Source organism: Medicago sativa, chromosome 3, assembly GCF_051527215.1.
Source record: "Medicago sativa cultivar Bolivia chromosome 3, Bolivia_mono, whole genome shotgun sequence".
Lineage (NCBI taxonomy): Eukaryota > Viridiplantae > Streptophyta > Magnoliopsida > Fabales > Fabaceae > Medicago > Medicago sativa.
This window is the reverse complement of record NC_140751.1, coordinates 50871781-50896983: the sequence shown is the minus strand read 5'-3', so window position 1 is coordinate 50896983 and position 25203 is coordinate 50871781. Positions and strand designations below refer to the sequence as shown.

General features: G+C 32.9%; 3 protein-coding genes across 3 annotated transcripts; all 3 read right to left on the bottom strand.

Moving 5' to 3' along the window:
- Positions 1-6880: 6880 nt before the first annotated feature.
- Positions 6881-10077, bottom strand: LOC146938080 (putative serine/threonine-protein kinase PBL23). Its single transcript, XM_085752111.1, has 5 exons — positions 9715-10077; positions 9142-9323; positions 8871-9060; positions 7773-8164; positions 6881-7681 (listed from the first exon to the last, which is right to left on the bottom strand). Exons 1-5 carry the CDS (start codon positions 9836-9838, stop codon positions 7265-7267), a joined length of 1305 nt encoding a protein of 434 aa, XP_085608237.1. The 5' UTR covers positions 9839-10077; the 3' UTR covers positions 6881-7264.
- Positions 10078-13619: 3542 nt separating this feature from the next.
- On the bottom strand, positions 13620-15669 carry LOC146938079 (uncharacterized). The gene has a single exon (XM_085749579.1). The coding sequence runs from the start codon at positions 15594-15596 to the stop codon at positions 13620-13622; it is 1977 nt and encodes a 658-aa protein (XP_085605705.1). The 5' UTR covers positions 15597-15669.
- Positions 15670-17140: 1471 nt separating this feature from the next.
- LOC146938078 (uncharacterized) lies at positions 17141-19538 on the bottom strand. The gene has a single exon (XM_085752109.1). The coding sequence runs from the start codon at positions 19443-19445 to the stop codon at positions 17280-17282; it is 2166 nt and encodes a 721-aa protein (XP_085608235.1). The 5' UTR covers positions 19446-19538; the 3' UTR covers positions 17141-17279.
- Between the last annotated feature and the right edge of the window lie 5665 nt (positions 19539-25203).

Sequence of the window (25203 nt, the reverse complement as noted above, 5' to 3'; positions counted from 1 at the left end):
ACATTACATAAAAAAAAAAGGTTAAATATGGTTTTGGTCTCTATAAAATTGGGAACTTCTAAGTTTAGTCATTACTTAATTTTAATAGTTATTTTAGTCCCTACAAAAAAATTACTTCTAATTTTAGTCCCTGTTAAAACAGAGTTTGTTTAATTATCCTTGAACTCTTAAAATTTTTAACAATTTTTTTGAGACAAATTTAGAACACTATGAAATGTTCATTTACTAAAATTTAGAATTTTTTTAACATGAAATAAATTAAATATGAATTTTTTAAAACGACAAAAGTTAAAGATAAAAATAATAAAATCTAGACGTAGAAATCAAATTTTGCGATAATTTTTTGCGGAGGAACTTTTAGTATTGCTCTTAACATGTCTACAAAAATTTGTTCAACAACTTAAGAGTTTAAGCATAAATTAAAAAAGTTTGAATTGAGCAGGACTAATACTGAGTGGATAATTTTTTGAAAAGATTAAAAGAACTATTAAAATTAAATAAATATTAAATTTAAAAGGTCACAATTCTGCAGGAACTAAATATGAAAATAAAGTTTTCTATACATTTATCTGCGCCGCAAGTCTACTTTTGTGCAGTTGCAAAGATCATGATACGATGCATTTTGGTGCCACACTGCCACCGTGTACCTAATGAGTACCTACAAAATTGGTTACAATACAATACAATGGTCAAAGTCAGCATAACACCATTCTGGGTCAAATATTCTCTTCACTGTGGAGGAAAAACATGTGGAAATAACCTCGTTCAATCTCACTTATCCAAACAACCCAAATTGAGTTGGATACAACTTCAATTTTAACACACTTACTATCATTTACTCCATCCGGTCTCAAATATAAGAAAATATTCTTTTTTTAGGTTCATTGAGTAGTTAATGTATCTGGTCTACATTGTAAAGCAGATACATTAATTATTCAATGAATCTAAAAAATGAATTTTTTCTTATATTTGAGACCAGAGGGAGTATAAATTATTGTCCTTTTTGTTTTTTATATGTTCCATCAATTTAAAATATTCTCATTCGAATCCCCAAGACATTAAATATAGGAAAATTGCTCAAAGAGAACAAAGGATCTGAGAGAAGAATTTTTTAGAGGCTACTTAAATTTAAAATCCCCGCACAATTTTCCTCACAACCAAAATCTTGCAAAGAAACAACCTTTGATTGATTTAAGGAAACCCCATTTGCTTTTCCCCTGAATTTTGAAAGAAGGCTGTTGTGATGGTGATCCTGATTGTGTTGATGGGGCTTAGTGGGACTATTAGCATGTTGTTGGAAGAAGAAGAAGAAGAAGAAGCAAGGTTTGGTTGGGGTTCTTTGTCTCTGTTAAAATAAAACAATAAGATACATCAGGAAGCCAATAACTGTTACTGTGCTTTTGTGATTTTCATTAGATTTCGGTAGTTAACTACCGAGGTTTTCCTCGGTAGTTAACTACAGCCGGTTTTATTTTTCCTCGGTAGTTAACTACCGAGGGGGCAAAATCGTATTTTACATGTGTGTCACAGCCTTATCAAATGTGTTAACAACAATTTTCTAAATATAGCTCTCTAACATGTGACTCAAACCTTATTTTACCGATGAGTGTGACCTCTTTTGCTTTACCATTCTCGTTGGTAACATTTTTTAACTAATTTAAATCATTTGTTAAAGAGTCTCACATCGGATAGGAGATGGTCTGACAATATATTTATAAGTGGGGGCAATCCTCACATCACAAGCCGGTTTAGTGGTGTTGTGTTAGGCCCAACCACGATTTTTAAGATCATTAAAAAACGGCGTAATAGAATAGAGTTTAAGAAATGTTTTTTTTTTTTTTTTATCAATGGAAAAAACAAAACAAAATAGAAAACTATGGTCTAATGAAAGACACCCGTATAGTGTGAATAAGAACAATGTTAATGTTCTTGTCCCTAGTAACCGGGGATCAAGTGTAACCAACCATCGTAGAATATCGGTGGCTATGCGGAACTTCCTTTGTGATGCATTTTAATGAATAGAAAGATTCAGATTCACAAACTATAACCATCCGCAATGGTGGGTGTTTCACCTATTTAGCACCACATTAAATAGGCAACTCCATTGTGGAGTATAATACATGGGTGGCTATGGAGAAGGGTGACTATGGAAGCACCCTCTCTCTCTCTCTCTCTCTCTCTCTCTCTCTCTCTCTCTCTCTCTCTCTCTTCATTTTTCATGGGTCCCACTTAATAAATCTTAATAAAATAAATAGATTGTGTTGAAATATAATGATATAAAATTATTTGTGGGACCTATTTAATAATTTCTTTTAAGGTGCTGTGTTGGAGAAAATTGGTGCTTATTAAGTATTACGGTAAAATGAGTGATGAGAACATATGAATTCAATTTAAACACTCAATTTAGGGTGCTCTGTTGTGGATGGTCTAACTATGTAGTTATGAGTCCAAGCTAGATCAAGAGCATTAAATATAGACTAAAGCTTGACATTAATATCCGAGGTAAAACCACAACTTCCGAAAAAGCCAAAAATCCAACATCTTGACGAATTATTGATAGATAATTAATGAGTCTTGTTTAAGATATATAGTTATTGATAAATAATTAATGAGTCTCATTTGAGATATTTGTGTGATGTGCTTATTTAGTACAACTATAAAAAAAAATTATTAATGAATAATGTATACGCATAAAATCCACTTAAGTACCTAAAAATAGATGTCTCCATTTTATGAATATACTCTTCTAAAGTCATTCTAATTTTTTTACATGAAAATAATTAAAAATGATATAGAAACATTAATATAGTTGAGAATAACAAGAAACGAACAAAGCTACCATTTCATCCTTCAAAAAACAAAACAAAGCTTCCATTTCAAATCCGTTAAATTAAAAGGGGTAAAATATGCATTTCATCCCTGCAATTATAGGTCATTTGATTTTTCATCCATGAGCTTACTAATCCTCCCATTTTGCCTCTGTAAAAGTTAATCATTTGAAAATTCGTCCCTCATCAGAGTTAATCATTGCCACATCAATCGAAATGACCAAAATGCCCTTAGTTGCTCCAGTTCAACAGAAAAAGACCAAAATACCCTCCTTCATCAACTAAGGGCATTTTGGTCATTTCGCGTGCATATGAGTGATTAACTTTGATGAGAGACGAATTTTCAAACGATTAACTTTTACAGGGGCAAATGGGAGGATTAGTAAGCTCAGTGATGAAAAATCAAATGACCTATAATTGTAGGGTATGAAAAACATATTTTACCCAATTAAAAATAAAAAGAAAATAAAAAAAAAGGTAAGGATAATTTGGGTATTTTATGTTAAAAAAAAATCTAACATAATTCAAATGACTTCTGGTTTGTTTGGTTTCAGAATAGTTACAAGGACCATAAGGGTAATTTGGGTATTCTACGTACACAATTCCCCATTCTTTTCTCTCCCTCAACGAACAAAATGGTTTTTTACAGTGAATTTCTCTCCCTACCGTTGTGAAATTGACCTAATCTTAAAGCCACCATTTTAATTTTGTTTCAAACCTAATCAATTTCTCGTTTTTAACCGTTACATTACCCCATTAAAGTTTCTTAGTCAAAATTTAAGCTTTTTTGAACTACGGTGTTAACCAAACCCACGAAGAAGAAGAACAAAAACAAGCATTGGAAGAAGATACTATCATGGAGGTGAAGGAAGATCACATGCTTTCACCTGCTGGTGACAGTGAACCAATTCTCAGAATCGCCCATTTTCTCAAACCCATTTCAAACACCATTGAAGAACCACCTTCTGGGTTCAACCCATCTTCCCTTTTTGACCCAGAAGAGTGGCCTTTGAAAATCAACTTCATTGGATGGCGGCGCCCCTTAACAGATAAATGGGTTTATTGGGTTGATCAACTTAAACCCAAATATGAATCTGTGTGGAAGAAAGTTGGCATCTTTGAAGCTATTATGAGTACCAAGTGTTGCATAAAGAAAGATCATAACTTGTTATTTGGGGTTGTTGAGAAATGGTGTTGTGAGACAAATACCTTTGTGTTTCCATTTGGTGAGGCAACTATCACTTTGGAGGATGTTATGGTTTTGGGGGGTTACCCTGTCATTGGTGATCCTGTTTTCATTACACTCGAAGACGAAGAAATGAAAGAGGTGGAAAAGGAATTGATCCTTGAAAGACAACAACTTTATAAGACTAAATCAGCTAATGCTAGAACATCAATGTGGATGGATGTTTTCATTGATAAAGGTAATGAACTTGAACATGAAGCATTCCTTGCTACTTGGTTGTCAATTTTTGTTCATCCTTATAAAAGCCGTGTCGTGAATAGTTCTTTGTTTCCTGTTGCTATTCATCTTGCTAGAGGAAATCCTATTGCATTAGCACCTGCTGTTTTAGCTAGCTTATATAAGGATTTGAGTTTGTTTAAGAACATATTAGTTAATTTGTCAAAACTTCCTGTTGGTGGTGATAGACTTCCCATGGAGGCTATTCTTCAATCACCCTTTTACTTAGTTCAAGTTTGGGTTTGGGAGAGGTTCAAAAATTTGCAACCACAGCCCATGTTGATCGATCATGACGACCCTTTTTTGTTTAGGTGGCATAAGGCTGAGAGTGAGAACTTAACTGTTGACAATGTTAGGTTGGAATTAAACTCAGCAGAGAATCATTTTCTTTGGCGTCCATATGTTAGATTTGCTGAGAAGTGTGAACTGTTTTATCCAAATGATGGAATTTGGGTATATAAGACTGATTTGGATGACAAAATGCTGTCATTTGTTAGATGTATAAGAGTTTCTGAGCTTGTTGGATTTGACTCTGTGGTTCAATATCTCCCACATAGAGTCGCTTTGCAATTTGGAATGGATCAAGACATTCCAAGTTACGTGCCTAGGTTCAATGAGACGAAAGACATTGCTTGGGAAAACTACAACAGGCCCATATCTGATGAAAATGTGTGTTTTCCATCTAGATTGTTTGAGGCAGATGTTACCACACGTTATGCAGAGTGGTGGAAGAAATTTGTACCGAATTGCAACAATTTTGTTAAGGAAACTGTGCAGCAGAAGAGAAGTGCAAGTTCATGGAAACATCAACCTTGTGGAGGAAAAGCTAAGGAAAGTGGAAATGATGTTGGTGAAAGTTGTCGCTATGCTCTCAGAAACAGAGTCTCTTCTTCCAACAATGCAACTGTTGCGCAGCACAATCTTCAGTTTCAATCTGATATGGCTGCAGGAGATAAAAAAACTCTTATAGAAAGAGAAAGAAAAGAAAGCGATGATGATGTGTTAGTTTTGTTAAAAGAGAAATACTTGAAGAATCAAGAGGAGCTCACACGTCTGGCAAGAGAACAGGAGCATCTGGCAAGACAACAGGAAGAGATCTTACAGTTAATAAATTCGAAGGAGAAGAGGGAAGAAGTGTCAAGCAGCTCCTCAGTCCTCACTAGTGTTCTAGGGAATCAACAATTATCATCATCATACTCTTAAAACTCTATTTGGTTTCTAAACTCTCTTTATGAAACTCGTGATAGTGAGTCTTTTCATACCCTCTTTTATGTTGATAACAATTGAAATAGTAAGTATAACTAATTTAGATGACTTATGATATAATATGTTTTTATTATCTCCTATGCTTGTGTTATTTATCTTTAGTGGTATTGGCATGACAGACTGACATATATGTTACTATGCTTTTACACACTCATTTATATATATACATATAGATAGAGCAAGTATGGTGATAACACTTGGTCAATGTGTAAAAAATAAATAATGAAGTGCAGGAAAGAAAAAAAATCATGAAGTATAATCTATTTAGGGGAAGACTGGGGGGAAAATAAATCAGAATACAACCTTAATCTATTAAAGGGAAATGGATGAAACCTCGAGAAATTGGTTCCTAAACTAACTCTATGTTGTTCCCGTATTGTGCTTTTTCTCTTGAACAATCTGTTCTATGTAATAGCTTTCACTGGCAGTAATTAGAACTAGGTAAGTATATGTGAGGTGGCTGAAGTTGAGGCTATTATGCAGATCATTGGAATATTGAAATCGATAATGGTATATATTGATTTTGTGGTATGAAGAGCATAAGCACTATCTGTGAAAAAAGTGCAACCGTAGAGTGTAAAGTTTGGAGAATCTGAACCGTGGTCTTAGAAAGTGTAACCTATAGTAGTGTTCTTAAGGTTGGTGGGACAAATATTGTTCCAGTAATCAGTTCTTACAACTTTGTGTCTATGATCAGAGTCGGTGACTTCAAGCATTCTATAATTCTATGACATCATGGTAATGTTTGCAAATTCATCTTTGCATTGTAGCTCAAAATTGTGGTGGCCAAATATTGGCCTCTACTTGATCCCCATAAAGGACATCTCAAGTTTTTTAGATTTGTGCAGTCAAATAAAGAACTGTGTTTTTTGGACTATAAATTATTATTAGCACAAGAAGATGTTGGGATTTGTTTAGGATGATGGTTGTGATCAAGAATGAGAAAAAAGAGCTTGGATGAAGAAGTTGCATCTCTAGGGAAAAAATAGATTGGTAGAGATGACAAATTCTAAGTTGATGTGAGATTGATGAGTTTTAAAGTTTACTCATCTAGCTATAATGGCAATTGATCACTACTACTGAATCTTCGATTTTGTTGCAATAAAATAGTTATAATTTCCAGAAGTGTTATTATGTATGCACCGGCCAACGATTAAACCCATGGCCACTTGCTTAGGGATCCAATTATCTACTAACTGTGTCACACTATGTTGGTGTAAACTGTTATTTGAATCACTAGTTAAAATCAATTCATTTTTTTATTATTTACAAAAACAATTGTATGTGCCACTTTAATTGTATGGAAATTTGAAACCTTGTGATGTATCAGCTATACTCTAGAAGCTCCTTAACGAAGACTCTATTAACATATTGAAAAAAGTGTTGAGTATGATCTTTTGATTACAGAACTTGATGCAAGAATGAATACAAGCATCTTAACCCAGCCATCAAGTTCTTATTCTCGGATATAAGCTAACTGTTGCCATGCTTGATATCCTAACACAAGCCATAAGCTAACTCATAAAATTGAATGGCATTATATTAGGATTGACAAGTAGGTATTGAAAAGTTGAATTTGCTATAAATGAGGTATAGTTTCTACTTCCTTGTGAACCATTTAGGTGCTCAAACTATGAGTTTGCTATTTTTTTTCCACCACTTTCAATCTGTATTGGGCCTGAGCTCGGTCCAAAACAAAATTCATTCACTATCTTCTATGGCCTTTATCATTATTATCATTATCACTATGACCTTTGTCATCATTATCATTATCACTATCAGCATCCTCATCATCATCATCACTATCCTCATCCTCTTCATTGTCGTCATCATCATCATCATCATCATCGTGTACAACATTAGTTTCATCGTTTCCATTATCATTTCCACCCTGAGAAGCAAAAGTCTCTTTTGTATATTGTTCTCCATCCTCTTCTTTCTTGTTTGCTAAAAACTCAAGAGCTGTAACTACATCACTGATTAAAGGCCTAGTATCAGCTTCCTCTTGCAGACACATAGCTGCAACTGCTAGAGCTTGATATAGACCCTTTATAGGGTACTTATCTTCTAGCAATGGATCTGCCATTTGTGTGAATTTCTTTCTGTCTCTTAGAAGAGGTTGTGCCTGAAAAAAGAAGAAACATCCATCATAATGAATAATGTGAATTTTTTCTGTCTCATGATTTTTGGTACATAAGAAAGGTTTGAAGACTTACCCAAAGGACTAAATTTTGCTCTTCTGACGGTCTAGAATTGTCAATGACTCTTCTTCCTGTGATAATCTCCAAAAACACAACTCCAAAACTATACACATCTGATTTTGTACTAAGCTGCCCTGTTGATGCATACTCAGGAGCACAATAGCCATAAGTTCCCATCACTCTGGTGGATACATGTTCTTTCTCACCAGTCGGGCCAAGCTTTGCAAGTCCAAAATCAGAAAGCTTTGGATTGTAGTTTTCATCTAATAGTATGTTTGATGCTTTGAAATCGCGATATATCACCGGAGGGTTTGCTTCTTCGTGTAAATATTCAAGCCCTTTTGCTGCTCCTTCTGCAATTTTCATTCTTGTTTTCCAGTCCAAAGGCTTTTTACCAGGAGCTAAATCTGATAATAATTTTATTGTTGGTTAGATAATTCTCATTAGTAAATAATGATAGGGTCATGATTTTGAAAAATGTAGGATTTCTATTGTGGCTGCATGCCACTAAGCCAATTGTTTTTGTTTTTAACGAATATATTTACTGTTTTCATTACAAATCATTGGAAACAAGAAACAAAGAAATGTGGCAATTTTATTTTAGAATTAAAACTGAAAACATGAAAACAGAAAAGTTTTCTGAAATCAAACATGTTCATATGAGGCGAAATTCATGCATAGTTTAAGTTCATTGGTGTCCTTCAGTTTTTCAGTCTGGATGGTGGGATCCAAGAACTGTGGTTTGTTCTAACAGGAAACAGCTATAAATTACACATATAATTGGTTTATTGTACAGCTGAATTTTTAAACAAAAAATGTAAAGCACCATATGATGATGATCCATTGTTATCACATGATTATATTGTTGCTTACTCATAGTTAAATCCTATGAAGCATTGATACATGTGTCGGGTATAACACTTAAACTGACAGGTCAACACAATTATTGATTTGGGAATGTGAAAATTTTAATGTAATCACATGTGTCGGTATCACACATTGAGACATGTCAGACACTAGACATGTCTTCATGTATTTATTCAAATTGGATGTCATTCTGTTATGCATTGCAGGACATTGGCATTGTGTTAATTAAGAAGTACAATAACTTACCAAGTAAGTGATCTTCTAAGGAACCATTGGCCATATATTCATAAACCAAAATCCTCTGATCACCTTCAGCACAATACCCTACCAAGTTAACAAGGTTAGGATGATGCAAAAGACTCAAAATCAAAACCTCTACAAGAAATTCTCTGTTCCCTTGAAATCCATTTCTATCAAGTGCCTTCACAGCAACAATCTGCAATGTAACAAAGCACTTGATTAGGATGCTATAGTCTTTTTTAACCTAATTGTAAAGAGAATTTGGTTGAAGTATTACTTGATTTGTGTTTTTAATCGTTCCTTTGTATACCCTTCCAAAACCTCCTTCTCCGATCATATTGATAGGTTGAAAATTTTCAGTTGCGAGGCATAGCTCCCGATAAGTAAAAATCTTAGAGGTAACATTTCCTTTCCCAAGCTTTGCTAACTCCTCTGCTATGAACCTTCTCTTGCCACTATCTACAATATAAAATATGTTCAAGTTTTTAACAAAGGTGCTTTCATCATTGAGAAAATAATAATCACTTAGGGAATATCCATCCATTGAAGTACATTCTAAAGGTGTATGAACTTTAACATTTTGCATCATTCTCTTTGCATTAAAGTTATTAGATTTTATGAAGTTTATAAAACGTATGAACCAACTTAACAAAATAAGAGTTGATGAAACCTAATGTGATTGTGCTAACATTACATATAAATCCATTTTAGATGATTTGGATATAACTGACACATAATTTGTAATTCAAACAACATTAAGCTCAATGCATAATACATTAAATAAAAAAATAAAAAATAAAAGAGATATTTAGAGATTAGCATAAACATTGATATTTAGAGATTAATTTACCAGTTTTAAAAGAGATATTTGCAAATGAGGTTAAAACTTTTGCATCATGGTATTGCTTAATGCTTTTCTTCAATGACTTCTTCTTGATCCTCTCTTCAGACGTACAACATGGAAAACAACTCATTTTCCACCTTAAAATTTAATCTAATCAAACCCAACAATGACAAAACTTTAACCTTTTCAAATCCATAATTTTTCTACAACATGCAAATGTTGTCTTATAATCCAATGCTAGAACAACCTTGTACAAATTATTCTATAAACCTTTTAAAATAATTTGATTTAGATGTTTTTAATCAAAACCACGTTGATATTCAAGATTCAGAGAATCTTTTCATCTCAACATGGTTTTTTGCTTTGTTTTTCTTCAAAGGGTTCTTTGAGTTTGGAAAAACGGAAATGAAGACTTGGTCAAATTTGCTAAACCAGAAATAACCTAAGTGAGTAATTTTTGTTAAACTATGGCTCTCATTACCTATAATTATCTGTCACAACAATTAATGTAGGATTTTATACACTTTATCTTATCTCTCTCATAATCTTCCCCCTAATATAGAAGAGGTGTCCTTTATGAATCCAACAAAGAAAAAAAAATAATGATATGTTACATGGTTGAGCATGAGAATATTTACATTTGTGTCCTTTCCATCTACTTCCTCCTCTTGTCATTGTTATAAGCAAATATTTTTTTTAGATTCATTAAATAATTGATTTATCTAGATTATAATATGGACCAGATAAATCAGTTATTATTAAATGAATTTGAAAAAAAATATTTATAATAGTGACCAGAAGAAGTAAATATAAGATTAATTTTTATGACGGGGTAAAACTTTTTTACACATGCAGTTAATCAAACCATCCCATAGTGTGATTTAATAAGATGTACGTGCAAAAAAAGATTTATACTATATCGGTGTTGGTGCAAACAAATTAAATCATAAATATACTCCTTAACAAAATAGCAGTCATTATAATGGAGTAAATTACATCATAATCCTCCCTTAACTGTTCTGTCTTTTGTATTACAAATTTTACTAGAGAATTGAAATAAAATCCACAACCGTGTTAATGCATTTTCTTATGTAGACGAAATGACAAATCCTATATGAAACTCACACACTATGTTGTGAGGTTTGGAGTTCAAAACCTAGTGAATGTGTCAGTGTCCGGCTTAATAATATTGTATTGTAGGTCTTAAGCACACATATGATCCAATGAAATTTACCTAGATTCGAACTCCGGTAAAGACATACATCCGTATTAGTGTATTTTACCCCACCCATTTATTAGAAAAAAGTATTGTAGCCCCACCCAAAAGATCCTGCACGAGGAGAGAAAATAAATTACGAGTTCGAAAAATCAACATTCTTTCTAGAATATACGAAAAATCCGGGAGAACGTTTTTACATAAAAATGGTCAGGAGGACTAAAAAAAGGGCTTTCTTTGCGTAGAAAGTAAATTGTGCATATATTTCTTTGCCATGAAGACGAGATACTTCAAAATTTGAAGACGTATCTGATATATGGACAACGATACTTTGTAGATACTCGTAGAACATAATTTTTTTTTTTAAAAATGATTTATTAAATATTTATCATATATTTTAAGAAAGCTCGTATATCTAGAATATATAGTCCCGTGAGCATAGCTCAGTTGGTAGGACAATGCATTATTATATGCAGGGGACGGGGTTCGAACCCATGCAGGGGACGGGGTTCGAATCCCGGACACCCCACTTATTCACCTTATAAGGTGAATTCTAGTCACTAGGCTACCTGACCAAAATATATATATAGTCTAGGATACATATGACAAATTACTGGCTATGTACACATGAATGATGGCAATTGGGGGGTCTTTACTTAACAAGGACCACTCCCCATTAAGGACCCTCCATTGGAGGAAGAAAAATTGAGTCCCTGTTAAGGAACAGACAATTATATAAGGACCATATCTCTCCTGAGTAACTAACGGGTCCCACGTTTAAAAAAGTAATAAAATGTGTACTATTTGGTCCCACTTGCATAAAGAAGTAATAAAATGTGTACTACTTGGTCCCACTTGCATAAAGAAGTAATAAAATGTGTACTACTTGATCTCACTTGTAAAAATGAGTAATACAATGAGTAATAGATAAATTATTTTTGTTTAATATGTAAAGATAGTGGGACATATTTAAGTGCCCGTTTGGTTCAGCTTTGAATATAATTGATTCTGAGAGAATTTATTCTGATAGAATTGATTCTGACAGAATTGATTCTGAGAGAATTGATTTATGTTTGGATACAATTACGTAGAATTGATTAAACAAAATGATTTATGTTTGGATGCAATTATGTAGAATTGCTTTTGAATGTATAATTACTAAAATAGACATAGCTAAAGGAGAATTGATAAAGAATGAGAATTGATAAAGGGCAATAAAGTAAAATAACATGTTGTAATAATAAAATATACAAACCTATACACGTTGTTCAAGGAGAATTGATTCTAGAAAAGCTAGAAGCTAGGATTTGTAGCTTCATGGAGAATTGCTTTTGGAGGATAAAAGCAATTCTGAAAAGCTGAACCAAACACGTTGTTTTTGGCTAGAATTGCTTTTGGCACTGTAGAGAATTGATTTTGGGCTAGAATTGCTTCTCATAAGCCAAACCAAACAGGCCTTAAGTACTTTTCATTGGAGTCCTTATTAGTGTATTGCCATTGGAGTCATTGAGTCCTTAATAGGTACTTTTATTAAAAAATTATAAATAAGTGATGTGTCACGTGGGGTCCATTTAAGGAGTCCTTGTTAGGGAACTACCATTGTGGATGCTCTTAGTTTAAACGCCACCTAGTTAGCATTATAGAATTTTTTATACAGTAAAATATATTATAATTTAGACTAAATTTCTATAAATTGTATATTAATAAAGAATTATCAATGTATCTTTTTTACAAGTATTTTAAATTTATATAATTTTTATTGTAAAATTTTTGTTAACATATTTAAATCGTATCATATCTTGAATATTAAAATTTCACGTATCCGCGTTTTTGTATTATGTCACACCCGAACTTATACTGCATATTTATAGTTTTTTTTTCTTCGTAATATTGTGAAAATTAATCACCAACCATACATATTTCATCAACAAAATCCAAATCGGAGACAATGTTTGATAAATTTGGGTCTAGTTTCACTCGAGACAGCATTTAAGTGTCTCACATTGTTTATCAACTTCTAAAATGGATACTTAGTTTGACATGTTGTTAAAGAGATTTTTGTTTTTATTATACGTTCTTAAAAAGTTTCGCTTTGTATATGTGATAAACGAAACTATGAACACTGAGGCAGAAAATCACTTCTTATTTATGACATCAGTGATGTGCTACCTACCTAAACATTGAGGTAATTCACACTTTTAAGCTTCAAAACTGGTGAGCTGAAACTGTTTAGTAGAATTTCAAAGAGAAAATGAAACATACATATGATTGGTAAATTAAATGAAAGTAAATCACAGTTATCACAGATGATCAAAGACGACTGAAAGTTGAACTGAATCAGAAAGTGAACTAGAAAGATTATGGAGACTCAAATTAGTGAGTACCACACCAGTCAGCTAAACAAACAACTTAGGCACCAAAGTTATTGCAGCAAAGTGAAGATCAAATATGTAAAATGAAAACTATGTTTTCCAAATCATTTTAAGTTAACTACTCTAACTTACAGTATTGGACAGTATCATAACTATGTTTCTATGTAATAATTAAGAGCAGAACAATGTACCAACATTAATGTCCTAAAATGCCATGTTTCATTTGGTCTTGTTTTTTAACATTCTTGTCATGTAGCTTAGCTAGTATATGAAATAAGAAATAAGTAACATGTAAACAAGCAATAAGGTTTTAGTTTTATGAGCTAATAATGTTTGAAACTTAGGCCTAACCTTGCTTTCTTCAAATTTGTATGCAATTTCTCGAGTCGGCTAATTCTCTGTTCAAGTTTCGCTACACTTGCTTCAGATAAATAGCTATAGCTTTCTGTTGGAGTCTCAGATTGGCAGATTCTGTCACTTGACAGCCTTGCTTCCTTGCTCTCATTTCCATCTTTAAACTCAACATCATCTTCCAACACATGCTTACATTCCTCAGCAGATATTGAATGAGTCAGAGAGTTATTTTTCGGAGGTAAATTTGAGGGACCATCAGCATCAAGATTTCTCCCAGTCATCAAACCATCCTGAACAGAATTTTTAGGGGGCATAGTTTTCAAAAGTTTAGGAACAAAATCAAAAGTAACACCATCGTCAATGATATTATCACCCTTGCTAGTACTTGAAACATCATCGCTAGATTTTCCAAAAGTAACAGTGCTACAGCCAACAAGTTCAGGAGGAAACTCAAGTGGAATCTCAGCACGAGGTCTACTTAAAGAATTTCTACTTCTCTTCTGCGGCACAACATTCTTGTCGAAACCCTGAGGATCCAATACCAATTTCTTCCACCACTTTGCATAACAAGTGGTAACACCAGCCTTAAAAAATCTAGATGGAAAATAATATAAACTTGTATCACAAAAAGGTCTGCAAAAAATTTCCCAAGCAACAGCATTAGTCTCACTGAATCTAGATACATAACCAGGAACATCTTGATCAAATCCAAATTGCATAGCAACTCTATGTGGTAGATATTGCTCTATAGACTCAAATCCAATTAGCTCTGAAACTCTCAAGCATATAACAAATGACAACATTTGTTTATCCACCAAATCTTTCATAAATGGCACACACATTTCATCATTTGGATAAAACACTCCACACTTATCAGCATATCTAACATAAGGACGCCAAATAAAATTATCAACAGCTGAATCTAACGCCAACCTCACATTGTCAATTTTCAAAGGATTAACCAAATGCCTCTTCAACAATACATGGTCTTCTTTATTGATCAACTTGGGTCGTGGTTGTAAATTTTTGAACCTCTCCCACACCCAAACTTGAACCAAGTAAAAGGGTGATTGAACATTAACCTCCAACACCGAGGGAAATCTACCACCACCAACAGGATATTTTAACAAACCAATTATTTTTTCCTTAAACAACCTTAAATCCTTATATATGCTAGCTAAAACAGTTGGTGCCAAAGCAATAGGAATCCCTCTAGCAAGATGAATAGCAATAGGAAACAGAGAACTTTTGACCAACATGTTTTTATAAGGAAAAACAAAAACTGACAACCAAGTAGCAAGAAATGCTTCATGCTCAATTTCATTACCTTTACCAATGAAAATATCCATCCACTTTGATGTGGTAGGGGCTATGCTGTCTATAATTCTTTCCTCTTTTTCAATCTTTATGAGCTTCTGTTCCACTTCTCTCATTTCTTGATCGTGAAGTGGTTTGAGAACAGGATGACCAAAGAGAGAGTAACCCCCCAAAACCACAACATCCTCCAAAGTGATGGTTGCTTCACCAAAGGGAAACACAAAAGTATTAGTCTCACAACACCATTTGTCAACAACCCCAAGTAACAAGTTTTGATCTTTCTTAATGCGGCTCTTAGTACTCATAATAGCATCAAAGATTCCAACTTTCTTCCAAACTGATTCATATTTGGGTTTAAGTTGATTAACCCACCTAACCCATTTTGTGTGTGGGTAGCGCCACCCATTGAAGTTGATTTTCAAAGGTTGTTCCTTTGATTCAAAAACAGAACAAGAAGATGATGATACAGTAGATTTAAGTCTAAACTCATTGAGGGTAAGTTCATGAAAGGATTTTGCAATAGGTTTAAGAAAATGGGCCATTCTGAGAGTTGGTTCACAATCACCAGCATCAGCATGTGAAAGTGAAAGCATGTGATCTTCCTTCACCTCCATCAAAGTATCTTCCATAGAATGTGATAGATGAAGTTGAAGTCTGAAACTTAACAAACAAGGAGGAGCCAATTTTTTTTTTTTTTGCACTTTAAAAAATGGTTGTTTTGTTCTGCAACACTCGGTGGTGTTTTTCACTATTATAGCATGCTTTTTGCAACTTCACAGATAGAGGAGTATTGCATGACAGAAAAAGGTAAATATGTAGAAAACCCAAACTATCCTTTGTTGAATGAATTCATTTACGGTATTCATATATATTAATTATCTTTTTAAAACAATATTTATAATGAATATTCCACTTGATTTTACTTTCTTATTTTTATTTATTTTCTAATATTTTTTATTATTTTTTAATTAAAAATAAAAATAATAATATTTTTTTTTAATAATTAAAAAAAAATTACACACGTCAGCATTGACTTGGTCAAAATTGATCTGGGGGGCAAAAACTGCAAAAGGGTCAATACTTAGAGGGCTGAATTGTATTTTATTTTGTTAGGGGGCCAAAATCGCAACTTCCTAATACTTGGGGACCAAAACTGCTATTAAGCCTACAAAATACTATCCATGAATATCTATATATAACTTTGGATACCTCAAAATCTATGAGTTACTCCTTTAGCGGATAACCGCACGAACATGGACCGGACACGAATATAATACTCCCTCTGGTCCTTTTTATAAGAGATGAGTCGGTAAAGGTTGATGTATTTGGTTTACATTGTTATCCTTCATCCATTTCAGAGCTTGTCAAATGCCAAGTGCTTCCCCATCTAAATCTGATAATGCTAGGCCAGCATTTACTGGTGCTGATTTATTTTTCCTGCATCCCAAATTGTGCTGCTGGTCTAAGGCATTATTTTGGATTTACAAACTTATGTTGACTGAGATTATGTTAAGGTGTATTACTAAATGAATTGGATTGTATTATTAGGATAATTATTCGGATTATGAAAGTGGACAATCTACTACCAGGACCTTTCAAATTGTTCTGTTTTGCTGATTTTTTCAGACAGTGATCAACTTGAGAGTGGTCTCGGGGGTCTCTTTTTTCATTTCATGTCTGTGGCTAGTTAGACATCGAACCTTTACTATCAGAGAACCAGTGATATTGATACTCTAGATTATACCTTCATATTTTAAAATCAATATCTATATAATAGTCTCAAATTCATTCCCTTCACATTCACATTTATTCACCTACTACTACTAATTATTATACTAATACTACCAATGAAAGCTACCATATACATAGTAACTATATATTGGAGTTGTATTCTGATTTTGTCCAACAGTTTTATGATTTGAGAAGTGAAAGCTACATTAAATTAGTAGTAATGAAATATCTAATTAGTTATGCTTCACTTCAGCTAGAAGGCTCAAGTGTTGATATACACCAGATTGGCTTTCATTCCAAATTTGGTAACATTAGATTCATTTCATGATTAAGCAAGTGTACTCACCAGACTTGCTCTATCTATATGGTGTGTGTGATAAATCAAATTATGTGATAGTAGTGTCAATATTGCTATAGATAAATAACAGACAAGCATAGCAGATAATGCATAAATCATAACTCAAACTTGCATTACTTTCTCCACCATTTGTTATCAACAAAACAGACGGTATTAAACGAGCATCCATCACTTTCATGAGTTTAATAAAACAGTTTAAAAACAAAATAGAGTTTTAAAATAATTATGGTGGTGGCGGCGTTGGTTGATTCCTTAGAACAGTAGTGAGTAGCTCTTCCTGTTGTCTTGCCATTGACCGTAAGATCTCCTCCTGTTGTCTTGCCATTAACCGTAAGATCTCCTCCTGTTGTCTTGCCAGACGCGCTAGTTCTTCTTGAATCTTCAAGTATTGCCCTTTTGACAAAATCACAACTTCATGATCCCTTTCTTCAACCCTTATTTTGTTTCTGGTAGAATAGCTATGAATTTCACCTTGATTATCAAATAGACAGACTCTATCACTAGAAATCCTTGCTTCTTTGCTCCCATTTGCATCTTCAAAAACTTCCTTTAAACCCCCTATTGAATGTTCAACGCTATCTTTTGAAACTGGCCTTTTCAGTGGTAATATCTTTTCATAATCTGCTGAAGAGCTTGAGCGACTGTACTCTTTCAAGACAGGCCTATGATCCTCAACAGATATGAAAGGAACCTGAGTGTTATGTTTTGGAGGTAAACTTGAAACTGAAGGAGCATCAACATCAATATTTTCATCAGCTATCAAACAATCATGAACATAATTTTCATTAGGAACATCAGCATCAAGATCAGGAACCTTCCTTGTTTTAGTTTTTGAACCATGATCGCAAAAGTTTTCAAATATAAGATTTTCAACACCGTTGGTAGGAAATCCAGGTAGAACACCAACACCATTACCACTTATGTTAGCTTTTCCTACACGAGGTCTTTGTTTTCTTAAACTTACACTTCTATTCTGCTGCACATTATTCTTGCTAAAATAGCCGCGACCCAATACTGATTGTTCCCACCACTTTGCATAACGCAAGTTAACATCAGCCTCAAAAAATCTTGATGGAAAATACACATTTTCATCAGATATGTGCCTGCAGTAGTTTTTCCAAGCAATGTCTTTAGTCTCATTGAGCCTAGGAACATAACTTGGAACATCTTGATCCATTCCAAATTGCATAGCAACTCTATGTGGCAGATACTGCTCTATAGAGTCAAATCCAACAAGCTCAGAAACTCTCAAGCATATAACAAATGAGAGCATTTGTTTACCCACAAAATCTTTCTTAAATGGTACCAAAATTTCATCATTTGGATAAAACATCTCAGACTTATCAGCATATCTAACATACGGACGCCAAAGAAAATCATCCATAGCCGAGTCTAATGTCAACCTAACATGGTTGGTTTTCAAGGGCTTAACCTTATGCCACCTAAACAATAAAGGGTCTTCATGATTTATTGACATGGGTTGTGGTTGTAAATTTTTGAACCTCTCCCACACCCAAATTTGAACCAAGTAAAACGGTGATTCAAGAGTAACTTCTAAAGGATATCTATCAGGATATTTTGATAAATCAACAATTGTTTTCTTAAACAAAGTTAAATCCTTATATATGCTAGCTAAGATAGCTGGTGCCAAAGCAATAGAATTTCCTCTAGCAAGATGAATAGCAATAGGAAACGAATAACTTTTCACCAATCTATTATTAGGAAAAACAAAACTGGACAACCAAGTAGCAAGGAATGCTTCGTGTTCAATTTCACTACCTTTATCGATGAAAATATCCATCCATGCTGATGTTCTAGCCATGTGATGGTTACTCTTAGAAAGTTGTTGTCTTGTAAGGATCAATTCCTTTTCCACCTCTTTCATTTCTTGGTCTTCAAGTGTAATGAAAACAGGATCACCAATGACAGGGTAACCCCCCAAAACCATAACATCCTCCAAAGTGATTGTTGCTTCACCAAAAGGAAAAACAAATGTATTTGTTTCACAGCACCATTTTTCCACAATCCCAAATAACAAGTTTTGATCTTTAAGTATGTCGCACTTTGTACTGATAATAGCATCAAAGATTCCAGCTTTCTTCCACACAGATTCATACTTTGGTTTAAGCTGATCAACCCAACATTCCCATTTCTCAAATGGGTTGAAGCGCCACCCACTGAAATGGAGTTTCATAGGGTACTCCTTTGGTTCAAAATCAGAAGAAGATGATGAAAATGTGTTAGAATCAAAAGGTAGTTGTTCAATGGAGTTTGAAATGGGTTTAAGAAAATGGGCAGTTCTGAAAATGGGTTTACTGTCTCCAGCAGGCGAGATCATGAAATCATCCCTCACTTCCATGATACTATTCAATGGTTGTTCATTCATCATGGTAAGACACTATTCTTCGAAAGGTAACGTCTTTGTAGCTACAGAGATACTATGATGGCTTTGAAGCTTCAAAAATAGGGAAGGTAAGGTATGAAAAAGCAAATTACTCTTTCATACTACTGTTCATTACTTCTCCTTACCTAACTGGTAGGGGTGTTCAAATCCAAATCGATCCAAAATAAAACCGCAAACTGATCCAAAAAAACCGAAAATCGCAAAAAACCGAATATTTTTGGATGTGTTTGGATGTTGTTTTGGAAAAACCGCTATGATCGGACCGGATTTCGGATTGAATTTTCAAAACCGAGCCGAACCAAACCGAACCGCAAAAGTAAATTTCTATACTTATTTTTTATTTTATTAGTATTATATATTGCATTAATATATTGCTTATTGGTAGTTAATATTATATATTGCATTAATTTAATCTATATTATTACTACTTCATCTATTTCAAATATAATTAATCATTTTCATTGTGTAATGTTAACTTTTTTAATAAATTTGTGTCATATTTTGTATCAAACCTATTATTTTATTGTGTATGAGTAATATTAATATTAATAAAAAAAAATTACATGTTACACTTTGGATATCCAAAAACCGATCCAAATTAAACCGCATATATTTGGATCGAATCGGTTTGGATTTTTTTAACATAACCATCCAAACCGAACCGAACCGCACGTTATTTTTATTTTGGATCAGTTGATTTTTTACCTCAAAACCGATCCAAACCAAACCGCGAACACCCCTACTAACTGGTGTCATTAAGAAAGTTAAAAATAGAATTTTTTTTTATTAAAAACAATAATCTTTTGACTTTCGTAAAGTGGAATATTCCATTTTTCATCGATTCTTAATACAAAATTTCTATAATAGTTTTCTTAACTAGTGATACTAGTTATCATTTTCCATAAAAATATTCAATTGCAAAGTTTTGAACCTTTTATTTTTATTGAATTAAATCAAATTTTGGAAATTTTCAATTTGTTAAGACTTTGATTTTCAAGGTAGTGGTATCTAAAAATCCAAAGTTCGGTCGAGTGGTAAATAAAATTTTGTAAAAAATTGTTTCACTTAGTATTCAAATTTTAGTTCTTCTAAAAAATTACTTCTTAAATTTGAAACATAAATACAAGAAATAATGTCACTTAGATATTCTCCCCTCAGCATACTCGCGAGCAGGGGCGACAGCACCACCCAGCTAGCCTGGGCTAGTGCTCGGGCTCTGCTTCTACATTGTTTAGCAGTTTCATAGTTATGGTACAAGGTTATGGTTAAACTGCTGGCTATAGAAAGGGCTAAGTATCTTTCAAGGTTATGGTATAGAAAGGGCAAAGTGTAAGTATCTTTCAAGAATGTTATGGTCTAACCGATGACAAGAAAAAGGTGAAAAGATGAAGCAAGAGCAAGAAGCATCAGGATGAGAGAGGCACATACAAGAAAATGAAATGAAACTGATAAATACGTTGGAGTGGCGGCTTCTCTTCTCTATGAAGAAGTAATAGGGTTATCTATTAGTATCTTATTGTGGGCCTGACCCATATATTTTTGTATGAGTCAGTTTTGATACACATGCCTCCTAAACACACTATGAGCACTCTCAATTTTGTTAACATTCTAAGCTGGTTTTTTTTATCAATTTTGTTACTGAAAAATTATAAGGCATCAAACATATAATTGAGTACGTGACAAATATGGTTATAAAAAAATTATGTGACAAATATTATAATTATATTATTGTTCTTTTTTTTATAATAATAAATTTAGGTGTAACCAGAAAAATAATAATAAATTTAGGATGAGGGGACGATGCTCCAGGCCATTTATCATTGTCTATTTATACCGATAGACCAAATTGTTGTATATGATTTAACTTATGTATATACACCGTCATTGAAAAGAATGTATACTATCAATTAATTATAATTGTAAGAATATTAAAAACATGGAAGAATATGTTATACAGTATAATTGGAAGGAAAAAAAAATATTCCCTAGCTTAGCTCAGTTGATATAGACAATGTATAAATATATGCAAGGTCGCGGGTTCAAACCCCGGACACCACCAAAAAAATAATAAATTCATAACTTTAGAACTAAAAAAAAATAAAGAAACCAAACAGCTTTAGCTTTTTCCTTAAAGAATTTTATTTTAACTTTGTTTTCCTTAAAGAATTTTATTTTAACTTTGTTTTAAAGTAGCTTTTAGACCAAAAAAAGTCTGGCCAAACGGTACCTTAGTTACTGGCTCTATATAATCCGAGGTAAAATTTGCGATAAAATTTTCGCCCAGTCTCTATATAAATCCTGGCTTCGCCACTGCTCGCGAGTAGTCTTTTTTTATTGTAGTGTCTGAGGTTCAAACCCCAAACCTTACATATATTATGCATTGTTTATACCAATCGAATTAAGCTCACGAGGACATACTCGCGTAGTCTCATCGAGAGATCCCCACCAGTTAGATAAATATCACATTGTGTTCCCTATGATTAGGCTCATCACACCTAATATATATGATGACGACAAAAAATCAAGAAACTTTTCCTTTCGAATCAATTCATATCACAACTTCAATGGACGACCGAGAATCATCAAAACCTTTTGAATAACTGATCATCTTCCCTGGTTGGACTCGAGCCACTACTTAGTCATACAACTGATGTCAATGGAGAATAAAGGACTTGGTAGCATTGCCTTGTAAGAACATCTCCAATGAGGGGTCCTTACTTAACAAGGATCACTCCCTGTTAAGGACCCTCTATTGGAGGAAGAAAAAAATGAGTCTATATTAAGCAACATATCACTATATAAAGACCCTATCTCTTCCGACAACTAATGAGTCTCACATTTAAAAGAAGTAATAAAATATGTACTACTTGGTCCCATTTGCAAAAGAAGTAATAAATTATTTTTATTTAATGATGTAAAGTTAGTAAAACCTATTTAAGTACTTTTCATTAGAGTCATTATTAGTGTATTGTCATTGGAGTCATTGAGTCCTTGATATGTACTTTTATTAAAAAATAATAAATAAGTGATGTGTACACATGTAGTGCTTAGTTACCTCTGAGCCAAGTTTGTCTCAAAGGTGTTTTTTTTTTTTTTGAAGATAAGTTTGTCTCAAAGGTGTTGTTGTGGTGGTTTTGACCATTGTATTGTTTTGTAACAAATTTTACAGGTAAGCTATGTATGTTGCAGTGTAGCACCAAAATTGGCATAATAGCATGCGTTTTGCAATTTCAGAAAAGCACTCTTGCACAGCCAAAAAAGCTAATGTCTACAAAACTCCGATTATCCTTTTTGCTTAATGTGGTAATTTTTCCACACAAGACAAAGAGCCATTGTATGTTAAAGGGCCACTACTATTGTCCTAAATACATAATATATTTGAAAAAATGTCTTTACCATCAAATATTTTTGGATTTGTAGTTAAAAAAATGTCTTTTACATGCAATTGCAAAGTTCCAAATTTGAATTAAGATGATGTTGTCTACTCTAGTGATATCGACAATGTCACTCAATTGGGATAGGTTTTACGGATTCTTTAACATCATTTATAAATTACTAGTTATATTAATTGTCTTTTTTATAAATTACTAGTTATATTAATTGTCTTTTATAAAGATAATTATAATTCTTCGCTTTGTTCTATAATAATTATCCTAAAAAAATAAATATAAATGTCATTTTAAATTTCTAATGTAATTTGAAGTTATTATTCTTCACCTATGAAACCCAAAGACTAAAAAATTGGAAAAATATATGTATGGGATACCGGTGCATTACATACACACCCATATATAATTCCCTCAAATAAAGAAATACAAACCCATATATATATATTAGAAGTATCAAATTCTTCTTTTTATTTTATAAATATTTTACATATAATGTTTAAGACTTTCACCAATACATCAAGATACATATCGTAAAAAAGATGAGACAAGGTTGTGGAGCTTTGAAGATGTACATGATCGACTTTAAAATGATGATGAACTTTTTTGAATAGATTTAGTTCTCCCTTGATGAATCATAATTGAAGTCATATGTTTTTTCTTTTTTTTTTTTATCTATGATGATAATGGAGAAGTGGGCAACAGTTTATTAAAAAAGCTTTCGAATGGTTGGTTGGTTATTTCATAGAGCAAGAGTTGTTTTGAGTTTTTTAAATAATGCTTTTGTTGATAAAGCATCATAAAACAAATTATGAGGAAATTTCTTATCATGACCAAGGTTTTAAAAAATGAGCGGACGTTACCGTTTTTACAAAGTGAACAAAAATCACAACAAAACGCGGTTACAGCGTGACGAAACACCGTTACGGCCTAAAAAAATGCCGTTCATGACAATAAACACATAATTCAAATATTTTTTCAAATGAGATAGATGAAAATCATATTTTTAGTGCATATTCGATCATAAATTACATATAATGTTATCTCTTTATCTAGTTTAGAACTCCAAATCTATCTATAGTTTAAGGTATTTACGTTACTATCATTTTTTAAGAGATGTGCAATGTTGTGATTAATTCACACGACGATAACCACAATCTATAACGAAACATCCGTAACAACCGAAATGAATTCCTATACGTGACATACCACGATCTTCTTTAAAACGACAAAAGTATTATGGTACAAACAAAGTATCTTCTTATCATGACGTGAGTGAAGTTAAAGGTGCTACCTTGACTATGTTATTACTTAATTGGTTATAACTAAAACTAGGTAATTAACACTTATATGCTTCTTATTGGTTACCTGAAACCGTTTCAGTCCATACAATTGAGTAGAATTTCAAAGAGATATGAAACAAACATATGTAGATGAGAAATATCATGGTTGCTGAATTGAACAATTGTGTTATTTGGATATAAAAAATAATACAAAAACTTGATTTCAAAAAGAAAAAACTTAAGTACATTTCTTTAGGTGCTTTTTGTATGGTTTTTAACTAAAATATCCATGATTTCCTCAAATTATTTTTTTAAAATTTTTTACAACAAAAAAATATGCATTTTTAGCAAAGAACCATATGAAAAGCACTTAAAGAAATACACCTATGTTTTGTCCTTTCAAAAATCCATCTTTCAAATTGAATGAGTTCACAATTACTATGAATTATAGATGATCAAAGAAAACTGAAAGTTGAACTGAATCAGGAAGTTGAACTTTTTAAGAAGAAAGATCAACTAAACAAACAATACATGCTTATCAACAATTACCAAAGGAGTAGTTAGAGTGTTATGGTTTGGAGGTAAACTTGGAGGAGCATCACTATCAATATTTTTGTCAGCATTCATACCATGTTCAGCAGAATTTCCAGATGGAATAATTTTCAAAACTTTAGGAATAAAATCATATGGAACAACATCATCAATATTATCACCCTTCCTAGTTTTTCATTCTTAGCACCATCATCACATGATTTACCAAAAATACATTGCCACAGAGAACAAGTACATGCTTACAATCCTCATAAGATATCAGAGGAGTCAAAGTGTTTTGTTTTGGAGGAAATTTGAAGGATCAGCAGCATCAATATTTTTCTCAGCATCAAGTACATGCTTACTCTATATTAAACTCTTCATATCTCAAAATCAGTATCTATCATTATTGCCAGGATCTACATAATAGCCTCAAATTCAGAAGCCCCTTCGCATTTATTCACATACTACTACTAATGACTTAACAAATACCAATGAAAGCTACCATATACATAGTGATCATATATTGGAACTGTATTCTGA